Source organism: Salvelinus fontinalis, chromosome 17 (assembly GCF_029448725.1).
Source record: "Salvelinus fontinalis isolate EN_2023a chromosome 17, ASM2944872v1, whole genome shotgun sequence".
Lineage (NCBI taxonomy): Eukaryota > Metazoa > Chordata > Actinopteri > Salmoniformes > Salmonidae > Salvelinus > Salvelinus fontinalis.
Window position 1 is genome coordinate 6,975,438 of NC_074681.1, and position 15,144 is coordinate 6,990,581.

The following is a 15,144-nucleotide window of genomic DNA, read 5'->3' on the forward strand; positions in this document are numbered from 1 at the left end:
AGGCAGGGAGCCTAGTGGTTAGAGGGGGGGAGGCAGGGAGCCTAGTGGTTAGAGGGGGGAGGCAGGGAGCCTAGTGGTTAGAGGGGGGGAGGCAGGGAGCCTAGTGGTTAGAGGGGGGGAGGCAGGGAGCCTAGTGGTTAGAGGGGGGAGGCAGGGAACCTAGTGGTTAGAGGGGGGAGGCAGGGAACCTAGTGGTTAGAGGGGGGAGGCAGGGAGCCTAGTGGTTAGAGGGGGGGAGGCAGGGAACCTAGTGGTTAGAGGGGGGGAGGCAGGGAACCTAGTGGTTAGAGGGGGGAGGCAGGGAGCCTAGTGGTTAGAGGGGGGGAGGCAGGGAGCCTAGTGGTTAGAGGGGGGGAGGCAGGGAGCCTAGTGGTTAGAGGGGGGAGGCAGGGAACCTAGTGGTTAGAGGGGGGGAGGCAGGGAGCCTAGTGGTTAGAGGGGGGGAGGCAGGGAACCTAGTGGTTAGAGGGGGGAGGCAGGGAGCCTAGTGGTTAGAGGGGGGAGGCAGGGAGCCTAGTGGTTAGAGGGGGGGAGGCAGGGAGCCTAGTGGTTAGAGGGGGGGAGGCAGGGAGCCTAGTGGTTAGAGGGGGGGAGGCAGGGAGCCTAGTGGTTAGAGGGGGGAGGCAGGGAGCCTAGTGGTTAGAGGGGGGAGGCAGGGAACCTAGTGGTTAGAGGGGGGAGGCAGGGAACCTAGTGGTTAGAGGGGGGAGGCAGGGAGCCTAGTGGTTAGAGGGGGGGAGGCAGGGAGCCTAGTGGTTAGAGGGGGGGAGGCAGGGAGCCTAGTGGTTAGAGGGGGGGAGGCAGGGAGCCTAGTGGTTAGAGGGGGGAGGCAGGGAGCCTAGTGGTTAGAGGGGGGAGGCAGGCAGCCTAGTGGTTAGAGGGGGGGAGGCAGGCAGCCTAGTGGTTAGAGGGGGGGAGGCAGGGAGCCTAGTGGTTAGAGGGGGGGAGGCAGGGAGCCTAGTGGTTAGAGGGGGGGAGGCAGGGAGCCTAGTGGTTAGAGGGGGGGAGGCAGGGAGCCTAGTGGTTAGAGGGGGGGAGGCAGGCAGCCTAGTGGTTAGAGGGGGGAGGCAGGCAGCCTAGTGGTTAGAGGGGGGAGGCAGGCAGCCTAGTGGTTAGAGGGGGGGAGGCAGGCAGCCTAGTGGTTAGAGGGGGGGAGGCAGGGAGCCTAGTGGTTAGAGGGGGGGAGGCAGGGAGCCTAGTGGTTAGAGGGGGGGAGGCAGGGAGCCTAGTGGTTAGAGGGGGGGAGGCAGGGAGCCTAGTGGTTAGAGGGGGGGAGGCAGGGAGCCTAGTGGTTAGAGGGGGGAGGCAGGGAGCCTAGTGGTTAGAGGGGGGGAGGCAGGGAGCCTAGTGGTTAGAGGGGGGGAGGCAGGGAGCCTAGTGGTTAGAGGGGGGGAGGCAGGCAGCCTAGTGGTTAGAGGGGGGGAGGCAGGGAGCCTAGTGGTTAGAGGGGGGAGGCAGGGAGCCTAGTGGTTAGAGGGGGGGAGGCAGGGAGCCTAGTGGTTAGAGGGGGGGAGGCAGGGAGCCTAGTGGTTAGAGGGGGGAGGCAGGGAGCCTAGTGGTTAGAGGGGGGGAGGCAGGGAGCCTAGTGGTTAGAGGGGGGGAGGCAGGGAGCCTAGTGGTTAGAGGGGGGAGGCAGGGAACCTAGTGGTTAGAGGGGGGAGGCAGGGAACCTAGTGGTTAGAGGGGGGAGGCAGGGAGCCTAGTGGTTAGAGGGGGGGAGGCAGGGAACCTAGTGGTTAGAGGGGGGGAGGCAGGGAACCTAGTGGTTAGAGGGGGGAGGCAGGGAGCCTAGTGGTTAGAGGGGGGGAGGCAGGGAGCCTAGTGGTTAGAGGGGGGGAGGCAGGGAGCCTAGTGGTTAGAGGGGGGAGGCAGGGAACCTAGTGGTTAGAGGGGGGGAGGCAGGGAGCCTAGTGGTTAGAGGGGGGGAGGCAGGGAACCTAGTGGTTAGAGGGGGGAGGCAGGGAGCCTAGTGGTTAGAGGGGGGAGGCAGGGAGCCTAGTGGTTAGAGGGGGGGAGGCAGGGAGCCTAGTGGTTAGAGGGGGGGAGGCAGGGAGCCTAGTGGTTAGAGGGGGGGAGGCAGGGAGCCTAGTGGTTAGAGGGGGGAGGCAGGGAGCCTAGTGGTTAGAGGGGGGAGGCAGGGAACCTAGTGGTTAGAGGGGGGAGGCAGGGAACCTAGTGGTTAGAGGGGGGAGGCAGGGAGCCTAGTGGTTAGAGGGGGGGAGGCAGGGAGCCTAGTGGTTAGAGGGGGGGAGGCAGGGAGCCTAGTGGTTAGAGGGGGGGAGGCAGGGAGCCTAGTGGTTAGAGGGGGGAGGCAGGGAGCCTAGTGGTTAGAGGGGGGAGGCAGGCAGCCTAGTGGTTAGAGGGGGGGAGGCAGGCAGCCTAGTGGTTAGAGGGGGGGAGGCAGGGAGCCTAGTGGTTAGAGGGGGGGAGGCAGGGAGCCTAGTGGTTAGAGGGGGGGAGGCAGGGAGCCTAGTGGTTAGAGGGGGGGAGGCAGGGAGCCTAGTGGTTAGAGGGGGGGAGGCAGGCAGCCTAGTGGTTAGAGGGGGGAGGCAGGCAGCCTAGTGGTTAGAGGGGGGAGGCAGGCAGCCTAGTGGTTAGAGGGGGGGAGGCAGGCAGCCTAGTGGTTAGAGGGGGGGAGGCAGGGAGCCTAGTGGTTAGAGGGGGGGAGGCAGGGAGCCTAGTGGTTAGAGGGGGGGAGGCAGGGAGCCTAGTGGTTAGAGGGGGGGAGGCAGGGAGCCTAGTGGTTAGAGGGGGGAGGCAGGGAGCCTAGTGGTTAGAGGGGGGGAGGCAGGCAGCCTAGTGGTTAGAGGGGGGGAGGCAGGCAGCCTAGTGGTTAGAGGGGGGGAGGCAGGGAGCCTAGTGGTTAGAGGGGGGAGGCAGGGAGCCTAGTGGTTAGAGGGGGGGAGGCAGGGAGCCTAGTGGTTAGAGGGGGGGAGGCAGGGAGCCTAGTGGTTAGAGGGGGGGAGGCAGGGAGCCTAGTGGTTAGAGGGGGGGAGGCAGGGAGCCTAGTGGTTAGAGGGGGGGAGGCAGGGAGCCTAGTGGTTAGAGGGGGGGAGGCAGGGAGCCTAGTGGTTAGAGGGGGGGAGGCAGGGAGCCTAGTGGTTAGAGGGGGGGAGGCAGGGAGCCTAGTGGTTAGAGGGGGGGAGGCAGGGAGCCTAGTGGTTAGAGGGGGGGAGGCAGGGAGCCTAGTGGTTAGAGGGGGGGAGGCAGGGAGCCTAGTGGTTAGAGGGGGGGAGGCAGGGAGCCTAGTGGTTAGAGGGGGGGAGGCAGGGAGCCTAGTGGTTAGAGGGGGGGAGGCAGGGAGCCTAGTGGTTAGAGGGGGGGAGGCAGGGAGCCTAGTGGTTAGAGGGGGGGAGGCAGGGAGCCTAGTGGTTAGAGGGGGGGAGGCAGGGAGCCTAGTGGTTAGAGGGGGGGAGGCAGGGAGCCTAGTGGTTAGAGGGGGGGAGGCAGGGAGCCTAGTGGTTAGAGGGGGGGAGGCAGGGAGCCTAGTGGTTAGAGGGGGGGAGGCAGGGAGCCTAGTGGTTAGAGGGGGGGAGGCAGGGAGCCTAGTGGTTAGAGGGGGGGAGGCAGGGAGCCTAGTGGTTAGAGGGGGGGAGGCAGGGAGCCTAGTGGTTAGAGGGGGGGAGGCAGGGAGCCTAGTGGTTAGAGGGGGGGAGGCAGGGAGCCTAGTGGTTAGAGGGGGGGAGGCAGGGAGCCTAGTGGTTAGAGGGGGGGAGGCAGGGAGCCTAGTGGTTAGAGGGGGGGAGGCAGGGAGCCTAGTGGTTAGAGGGGGGGAGGCAGGTAGCCTAGTGGTTAGAGGGGGGAGGCAGGTAGCCTAGTGGTTAGAGGGGGGAGGCAGGTAGCCTAGTGGTTAGAGGGGGGGAGGCAGGTAGCCTAGTGGTTAGAGGGGGGGAGGCAGGTAGCCTAGTGGTTAGAGGGGGGGAGGCAGGGAGCCTAGTGGTTAGAGGGGGGGAGGCAGGGAGCCTAGTGGTTAGAGGGGGGGAGGCAGGGAGCCTAGTGGTTAGAGGGGGGGAGGCAGGGAGCCTAGTGGTTAGAGGGGGGGAGGCAGGGAGCCTAGTGGTTAGAGGGGGGGAGGCAGGGAGCCTAGTGGTTAGAGGGGGGGAGGCAGGGAGCCTAGTGGTTAGAGGGGGGGAGGCAGGGAGCCTAGTGGTTAGAGGGGGGGAGGCAGGGAGCCTAGTGGTTAGAGGGGGGAGGCAGGGAGCCTAGTGGTTAGAGGGGGGAGGCAGGGAGCCTAGTGGTTAGAGGGGGGAGGCAGGGAGCCTAGTGGTTAGAGGGGGGAGGCAGGGAGCCTAGTGGTTAGAGGGGGGAGGCAGGGAGCCTAGTGGTTAGAGGGGGGAGGCAGGGAGCCATGGACAATTGGACATTGCCCAAAACATTAAAATAAGATGAGCCTACCATCGCCTGATATGGCAATGGTGACTTTGTTAGTGTGAAAGGAATTCTGTTATTGATTTTGCCATGTGGTAAACACATGATCAGGATAATAGTCTAGCACAGGGGGTTGGTGGCACCTTAATTGGGGAGGATGGGCTCGTAGTAACGACTGGAGAGGAATCAGTGGAATGGTATCAGATACATCAAACACATGGTTTCCATGGTTTCTATGGTTTCCAGGTGTTTAATGCCATTCTATTCGCTCCGTTCCAGACATTTATTATGAGCCGTCCTCCCCTCACCAGCCTCCACTGTTTAGTCTAGGCTACAAACGGGTTCAGCACCAAGGACAGCGATCAGAATTCCCCGCTATTTGACAGTCGGGTCCAACAGATGAAAGTGTACACGGATAAAGGAAAAACAATAAGCAGTTTCTATTGTAATAACTTGATGTTCCTCAACAGTCTTCCTACAGTCACTGACACCTTTCATTCAGTGGGCATCGCACATAGGCCTAAAAAGTCCAAACTTTTCACAGAAGCTGTAAGGACAAAAAATAATGTCCAATATAAAGAAAAAAAGGGGGAATGTCTGACTGTTTTGCTGCTCGTGATATTTGAAATAAACATTGTTTATAGACTACTGATTAGGCTCCCAAGTGACGCAGCATCTCAGCGCTAGAGGCATCACTACAGACCCTGGTTCGATTCCAGGCTGTATCACAACCGGCCGTGATTGGGATTCCCGTAGCGCGGAGCACAATTGACCCAGCGTCGTCTGGGTTTGGCCGGTGTAGGCCGTCATTGTAAATTTTAAATTTGTTCTTAACTGACTTGCCTGGTTAAATAAAGGTTAATTAAATGTTAAATAAAATACTGTGCCCCGCCACTGACTAATTGGTGCCATAACCAATTTTCTTTACCGCTAAGACCAGCATTTGGTGAGTCTTAAATATCACCGGTAGAGTTGCTTGAAATTGGCACATTGGAGCACGTTTTTGAGGACACCTAAAATATTTCCACCCCTCCTGTCTCAGCGCCAGCGAGCTGATTATAAGACAGGTAAATTACCAGCCCTGTCGCTAGGGTTGAAAAAAGCAGAGCGCTGGCTTTTACAAGTTGAAATTGCCAAAGAGCATTTGACACTAGCGCCGCCTTAACGGCAGCCGAAAATAGAGCCCAGAGTGTGTTGAGTGGGGGTCAACGTATAGGGGTCAACGTATAGGGGTCAACGTATAGGGGTCAACGTATAGGGGTCAACATATAGGGGTCAACATATAGGGGTTATAGCTCATAGGGGATAGTCTGCTGACACCAAGTGTGTAGTATAGGGGTCAACGTATAGGGGTCAACGTATAGGGGTTATAGGTCATAGGGGATAGTCTGCTGACACCAAGTGTGTAGTATAGGGGTCAACGTATAGGGGTCAACGTATAGGGGTTATAGGTCATAGGGGATAGTCTGCTGACACCAAGTGTGTAGTATAGGGGTCAACGCATAGGGGTCAACGTATAGGGGTTATAGGTCATAGGGGATAGTCTGCTGACACCAAGTGTGTAGTATAGGGGTCAACGCATAGGGGTCAACGTATAGGGGTTATAGGTCATAGGGGATAGTCTGCTGACACCAAGTGTGTACAGTAGTATAGGGGTCGACATATAGGGGTCGACATATAGGGGTTATAGCTCATAGGGGATAGTCTGCTGATACCAAGTGTGTAGTATAGGGGTCGACATATAGGGGTCAACATATAGGGGTCAACATATAGGTGTTATAGCTCATAGGGGATAGTCTGCTGACACCAAGTGTGTAGTATAGGGCTCAACGTATGGGGCTCAACGTATAGGGGTCAACAGTTTTTCCTGAGCATGTGACTCGACCAGAAAAAGAAGGATATTCCTTGGTTAAAGCTGATAAGTTCTGTCAGTTGTCTATTCTGTTAATGGTTAAACTGTGATGTGTTCCAGCTGGTTCTGGGGACCTGTGGTGACCCTACAGGACTGTCTGGCTGCCTTCTTTGCCCGAGACGAGCTGAAAGGAGACAACATGTACAGCTGTGAGAAATGCAAGAAGTGAGTACCTCACAACTGTAACTTTTTAAAAAGGAGATTTAAAAAATATGTTAGATGACGGAAGTGAAACTTCTACATGAATAAAGACTGTGCTTTTTTAAATTCTCCTAGATTACGTAACGGAGTGAAATTCTGTAAAGTTCAGAGTGTACCAGAGGTGAGCGCTCCACCGCATTAGAAAAGCCATCAAGTTATGTCACTACTACTAAACCAGGCAGCACAGTTGAATATTAAATGATTTGTCATCCCCTCCAGATCCTGTGCATCCACTTGAAGCGGTTTAGACACGAGCTGATGTTCTCCACTAAGATCGGGACTCACGTCTCCTTCCCATTGGAGGGCCTGGACCTGCAGCCCTTCCTGGCCAAGGATAGCTCCGCCCACACCACCTCCTATGACCTGCTGTCCGTCATCTGTCACCATGGCACCGCCAGCAGTGAGTGTTCCATACTGGCCAAGCCCCCTCTGAGATGGGAGGATGCTAGAGCTTTCAGATAGGAATGTATGATGTAGAATAGATATGGTAATGTGTAGAGTAGATATGGTAATGTGTAGAGTAGATATGGTAATGTGTAGAGTAGATATGGTAATGTGTAGAGTAGATATGGTAATGTCTAGAGTAGATATGGTAATGTCTAGAGTAGATATGGTAATGTGTAGAGTAGATATGGTAATGTGTAGAGCAGATATGGTAATGTGTAGGATGGATATGGTAATGTGTTGGATGGATATGGTAATGTGTAGAGTAGATATGGTAATGTGTAGAGTAGATATGGTAATGTGTAGAGTAGATATGGTAATGTGTAGAGTAGATATGGTGTAGGATGTTAGTGGTAATGTGCAGGATGGATGTGGTGTAGAATAGATATGGTAATGTGTAGAATAGATATGGTAATGTGTAGGATAGATATGGTAATGTGTAGAGTAGATATGGTAATGTGTAGAGTAGATATGGTAATGTGTAGAGTAGATATGGTAATGTGTAGAGTAGATATGGTAATGTGTAGAATACATATGGTAATGTGTAGAGTAGATATGGTAATGTGTAGAGTAGATATGGTAATGTGTAGGATGGATATGGTAATGTGTAGGATGGATATGGTAATGTGTAGAGTAGATATGGTAATGTGTAGAGTAGATATGGTGTAGGATGTTAGTGGTAATGTGTAGGATGGATGTGGTGTAGAATAGATATGGTAATGTGTAGAATACATATGGTAATGTGTAGAATAGATATGGTAATGTGTAGAATAGATATGGTAATGTGTAGGATAGATATGGTAATGTGTGGGATAGATATGGTAATGTGTGGGATAGATATGGTAATGTGTAGGATAGATATGGTAATGTGTAGGATAGATATGGTAATGTGTAGGATAGATATGGTCATGTGTAGAATATATATGGTCATGTGTAGAATATATATGGTCATGTGTAGAATATATATGGTCATGTGTAGGATAGTTATGGTAATGTATAGAATAGTTATGGTAATGTGTAGAATAGTTATGGTAATGTGTAGAATAGTTATGGTAATGTTTAGAATAGTTATGGTAATGTGTAGGATAGATATGGTAATGTGTAGAATATATATGGTAATGTGTAGAATAGATATGGTAATGTGTAGGATAGGTATGGTAATGTGTAGAATAGTTATGGTAATGTATAGAGTAGTTATGGTAATGTGTAGAATAGTTATGGTAATGTGTAGAATAGTTATGGTAATGTGTAGAATAGTTATGGTAATGTGTAGAATAGTTATGGTAATGTGTAGAATAGTTATGGTAATGTGTGGGATAGATATGGTAATGTGTGGAATAGATATGGTGTAGGATAGATATGGTAATGTGTAGGATAGATATGGTAATGTGTAGGATCGATATGGTAATGTGTAGGATCGATATGGTAATGTGTAGGATCGATATGGTAATGTGCAGGTAGAGCGGAGACCATTCCCCAACGTTCTGAACATTGTTTAACAGATAATGTAGACATTGCCGGGTAGATAATGTAGACATTGCCGGGTAGATAATGTGGCCGGCGCCAGGTAGATAATGTGGCCGGCGCCAGGTAGATAATGTGGCCGGCGCCAGGTAGATAATGCGGCAAGGCGCCAGGTAGATAATGCGGCAAGGCGCCAGGTAGATAATGCGGCAAGGCGGCAGGTAGATAATGCGGCAAGGCGGCAGGTAGATAATGCGACAGGCAGACAATGCGGCAAGGCGCCCGGCAGATAATGCGGCAAGGCGCCCGGCAGATAATGCGGCAAGGCGCCCGGCAGATAATGCGGCAAGGCGCCCGGCAGATAATGCGGCAAGGCGCCCGGCAGATAATGCGGCAAGGCGCCCGGCAGATAATGCGGCAAGGCGCCCGGCAGATAATGCGGCAAGGCGCCCGGCAGATGATGGTTTTTGGTTGGCACTCCTATGAGGCTGTAATTATAAACTGAACGTGATTCATTGAGATAGATCCATGCAGTGGTTGAAGTTACTCTCACTACTGTGTTCTTCTTGTCTAGCTAACTGTTACCCCCTGTGTATATAGCCAAGTTATCGTTACTCAGTGGTTTTTATTTCTTCTTATTATTTTTCAATTAAATTTTTTTACAAATGTATCAACCTCTCTGCATTGTAGGGATGGGTGTGTCAGTAAGCATATCACTGTTAGTGATTTACCTGTTTACAAAGAATGTTGCAAAGCACATTTTTTATTTGATTTACTTTTCACCTTTTCCAACCTCTCTATGGCTCCTTCCTAATTATCTCTCCTTCCTCCCTAAGTGTGCACTTGTCCACTTTCCTTTCTCTGATTTGAAAGGAAATTTACTGGTGGAAGAAATATGGTGGAAACTCCCACTAGTGACAAGCTCATGCCTCCACCAATCCAAATGCTTTAAGATTTGTGGGAAGTAGTGAATGAAAGGAGATATTATTGGGACACACGAGGACTCTGCACCAGGACCAATGATGTGTAGAAGTACATTCCCTACTCTTGAATGAACTAAACTTTCAACACCAGGTGGCCACTACATAACCTACTGTAGGAATGACCTGGACAACTACACTACCTACTGTAGGAATGACCTGGACAACTACACTACCTACTGTAGGAATGACCAGGACAACTACATAACCTACTGTAGGAATGACCTGGACAACTACACTACCTACTGTAGGAATGACCTGGACAACTACATAACCTACTGTAGGAATGACCTGGACAACTACACTACCTACTGTAGGAATGACCTGGACAACTACACTACCTACTGTAGGAATGACCAGGACAACTACACTACCTACTGTAGGAATGACCTGGACAACTACACTACCTACTGTAGGAATGACCTGGACAACTACACTACCTACTGTAGGAATGACCTGGACAACTACATAACCTACTGTAGGAATGACCTGGACAACTACACTACCTACTGTAGGAATGACCTGGACAACTACCTAACCTACTGTAGGAATGACCTGGACAACTACCTAACCTACTGTAGGAATGACCAGGACAACTACACTACCTACTGTAGGAATGACCAGGACAACTACACTACCTACTGTAGGAATGACCTGGACAACAACCTACTGTAGGAATGACCTGGACAACTACACTACCTACTGCAGGAATGACCAGGACAACTACACTACCTACTGTAGGAATGACCTGGACAACTACACTACCTACTGTAGGAATGACCTGGACAACTACACTACCTACTGTAGGAATGACCTGGACAACTACACTACCTACTGTAGGAATGACCTGGACAACTACACTACCTACTGTAGGAATGACCTGGACAACTACACTACCTACTGTAGGAATGACCTGGACAACTACAATACCTACTGTAGGAATGACCAGGACAACTACACTACCTACTGTAGGAATGACCTGGACAACTACACTACCTACTGTAGGAATGACCTGGACAACAACCTACTGTAGGAATGACCAGGACAACTACACTACCTACTGTAGGAATGACCAGGACAACTACACTACCTACTGTAGGAATGACCTGGACAACTACACTACCTACTGTAGGAATGACCTGGACAACTACACTACCTACTGTAGGAATGACCTGGACAACTACACTACCTACTGTAGGAATGACCTGGACAACTACACTACCTACTGTAGGAATGACCTGGACAACTACACTACCTACTGTAGGAATGACCTGGACAACTACACTACCTACTGTAGGAATGACCTGGACAACTACACTACCTACTGTAGGAATGACCTGGACAACTACCTAACCTACTGTAGGAATGACCTGGACAACTACCTAACCTACTGTAGGAATGACCTGGACAACTACACTACCTACTGTAGGAATGACCAGGACAACAACCTACTGTAGGAATGACCAGGACAACAACCTACTGTAGGAATGACCAGGACAACTACACTACCTACTGTAGGAATGACCAGGACAACTACACTACCTACTGTAGGAATGACCAGGACAACTACACTACCTACTGTAGGAATGACCGGGACAACTACACTACCTACTGTAGGAATGACCGGGACAACTACATAACCTACTGTAGGAATGACCTGGACAACTACACTACCTACTGTAGGAATGACCTGGACAACTACACTACCTACTGTAGGAATGACCAGGACAACTACACTACCTACTGTAGGAATGACCAGGACAACTACACTACCTACTGTAGGAATGACCAGGACAACAACCTACTGTAGGAATGACCAGGACAACTACACTACCTACTGTAGGAATGACCAGGACAACTACACTACCTACTGTAGGAATGACCTGGACAACTACACTACCTACTGTAGGAATGACCAGGACAACTACACTACCTACTGTAGGAATGACCAGGACAACAACCTACTGTAGGAATGACCAGGACAACTACACTACCTACTGTAGGAATGACCAGGACAACTACACTACCTACTGTAGGAATGACCTGGACAACTACATAACCTACTGTAGGAATGACCAGGACAACTACACTACCTACTGTAGGAATGACCAGGACAACAACCTACTGTAGGAATGACCAGGACAACTACACTACCTACTGTAGGAATGACCAGGACAACTACACAACCTACTGTAGGAATGACCAGGACAACTACACTACCTACTGTAGGAATGACCTGGACAACTACTTACTGTAGGAATGACCGGGACAACTACACAACCTACTGTAGGAATGACCAGGACAACTACACTACCTACTGTAGGAATGACCTGGACAACTACACTACCTACTGTAGGAATGACCAGGACAACTACACTACCTACTGTAGGAATGACCAGGACAACTACACTACCTACTGTAGGAATGACCAGGACAACTACCTACTGTAGGAATGACCAGGACAACAACCTACTGTAGGAATGACCTGGACAACTACACTACCTACTGTAGGAATGACCAGGACAACTACACTACCTACTGTAGGAATGACCTGGACAACTACACTACCTACTGTAGGAATGACCAGGACAACTACACTACCTACTGTAGGAATGACCAGGACAACTACACTACCTACTGTAGGAATGACCAGGACAACTACATAACCTACTGTAGGAATGACCGGGACAACTACACAACCTACTGTAGGAATGACCTGGACAACTACCTAACCTACTGTAGGAATGACCTGGACAACTACACTACCTACTGTAGGAATGACCTGGACAACTACACAACCTACTGTAGGAATGACCAGGACAACTACACTACCTACTGTAGGAATGACCGGGACAACTACACAACCTACTGTAGGAATGACCGGGACAACTACACTACCTACTGTAGGAATGACCTGGACAACTACACTACCTACTGTAGGAATGACCAGGACAACTACACTACCTACTGTAGGAATGACCAGGACAACTACACTACCTACTGTAGGAATGACCAGGACAACTACACTACCTACTGTAGGAATGACCAGGACAACTACCTACTGTAGGAATGACCTGGACAACTACACAACCTACTGTAGGAATGACCTGGACAACTACACTACCTACTGTAGGAATGACCGGGACAACTACACAACCTACTGTAGGAATGACCGGGACAACTACACTACCTACTGTAGGAATGACCTGGACAACTACACTACCTACTGCAGGAATGACCTGGACAACTACACAACCTACTGTAGGAATGACCTGGACAACTACACTACCTACTGTTGGAATGACCAGGACAACTACATAACCTACTGTAGGAATGACCGGGACAACTACACAACCTACTGTAGGAATGACCGGGACAACTACACAACCTACTGTAGGAATGACCAGGACAACTACACTACCTACTGTAGGAATGACCAGGACAACTACACTACCTACTGTAGGAATGACCAGGACAACTACATAACCTACTGTAGGAATGACCAGGACAACTACATAACCTACTGTAGGAATGACCGGGACAACTACACTACCTACTGTAGGGATGACCTGGACAACTACCTACTGTAGGAATGACCAGGACAACTACACTACCTACTGTAGGAATGACCAGGACAACAACCTACTGTAGGAATGACCAGGACAACTACACTACCTACTGTAGGAATGACCAGGACAACTACACAACCTACTGTAGGAATGACCGGGACAACTACATAACCTACTGTAGGAATGACCGGGACAACTACACTACCTACTGTAGGGATGACCTGGACAACTACACTACCTACTGTAGGAATGACCTGGACAACTACACAACCTACTGTAGGAATGACCAGGACAACAACCTACTGTAGGAATGACCAGGACAACTACACAACCTACTGTAGGAATGACCAGGACAACTACACAACCTACTGTAGGAATGACCAGGACAACGACACTACCTACTGTAGGAATGACCTGGACAACTACACTACCTACTGTAGGAATGACCTGGACAACTACATAACCTACTGTAGGAATGACCTGGACAACTACATAACCTACTGTAGGAATGACCAGGACAACTACACTACCTACTGTAGGAATGACCTGGACAACTACACTACCTACTGTAGGAATGACCTGGACAACTACATAACCTACTGTAGGAATGACCAGGACAACTACACTACCTACTGTAGGAATGACCTGGACAACTACACTACCTACTGTAGGAATGACCAGGACAACTACACTACCTACTGTAGGAATGACCTGGACAACTACATAACCTACTGTAGGAATGACCTGGACAACTACACTACCTACTGTAGGAATGACCTGGACAACTACACTACCTACTGTAGGAATGACCTGGACAACTACACTACCTACTGTAGGAATGACCAGGACAACTACACTACCTACTGTAGGAATGACCTGGACAACTACAATACCTACTGTAGGAATGACCGGGACAACTACACTACCTACTGTAGGAATGACCAGGACAACTACACTACCTACTGTAGGAATGACCAGGACAACTACACAACCTACTGTAGGAATGACCAGGACAACAACCTACTGTAGGAATGACCTGGACAACTACACAACCTACTGTAGGAATGACCAGGACAACTACACTACCTACTGTAGGAATGACCTGGACAACTACACTACCTACTGTAGGGATGACCAGGACAACTACACTACCTACTGTAGGAATGACCAGGACAACAACCTACTGTAGGAATGACCTGGACAACTACACAACCTACTGTAGGAATGACCTGGACAACTACACTACCTACTGTAGGAATGACCAGGACAACGACACTACCTACTGTAGGAATGACCAGGACAACGACACTACCTACTGTAGGAATGACCAGGACAACTACACTACCTACTGTAGGAATGACCTGGACAACTACATAACCTACTGTAGGAATGACCTGGACAACTACACTACCTACTGTAGGAATGACCTGGACAACTACACTACCTACTGTAGGAATGACCAGGACAACTACACTACCTACTGTAGGAATGACCAGGACAACTACATAACCTACTGTAGGAATGACCTGGACAACTACATAACCTACTGTAGGAATGACCAGGACAACTACATAACCTACTGTAGGAATGACCTGGACAACTACACTACCTACTGTAGGAATGACCTGGACAACTACACTACCTACTGTAGGAATGACCTGGACAACTACACTACCTACTGTAGGAATGACCTGGACAACTACACTACCTACTGTAGGAATGACCTGGACAACTACACAACCTACTGTAGGAATGACCTGGACAACTACACTACCTACTGTAGGACTGACCTGGACAACTACACTACCTACTGTAGGAATGACCTGGACAACTACACTACCTACTGTAGGAATGACCTGGACAACTACACAACCTACTGTAGGAATGACCTGGACAACTACACTACCTACTGTAGGAATGACCAGGACAACTACACTACCTACTGTAGGAATGACCAGGACAACAACCTACTGTAGGAATGACCTGGACAACTACACTACCTACTGTAGGAATGACCAGGACAACTACACTACCTACTGTAGGAATGACCTGGACAACTACACTACCTACTGTAGGAATGACCTGGACAACTACACTACCTACTGTAGGAATGACCTGGACAACTACACTACCTACTGTAGGAATGACCAGGACAACTACACTACCTACTGTAGGAATGACCAGGACAACTACTTACTGTAGGAAT

General features: G+C 50.3%; 1 protein-coding gene across 2 annotated transcripts in view; it reads left to right on the top strand.

Moving 5' to 3' along the window:
• The window catches only part of usp33 (ubiquitin specific peptidase 33), a 122,440-nt gene that overhangs the window by 89,442 nt on the left and 17,854 nt on the right, over positions 1-15,144 (top strand). For both annotated transcript variants that reach the window (XM_055866020.1, XM_055866022.1), the window contains exons 14-16: positions 6,341-6,445; positions 6,557-6,602; positions 6,701-6,881. In XM_055866020.1, coding sequence (XP_055721995.1) covers positions 6,341-6,445; positions 6,557-6,602; positions 6,701-6,881 — 332 coding nt within the window. The remainder of the gene's footprint in view (positions 1-6,340; positions 6,446-6,556; positions 6,603-6,700; positions 6,882-15,144) is intronic.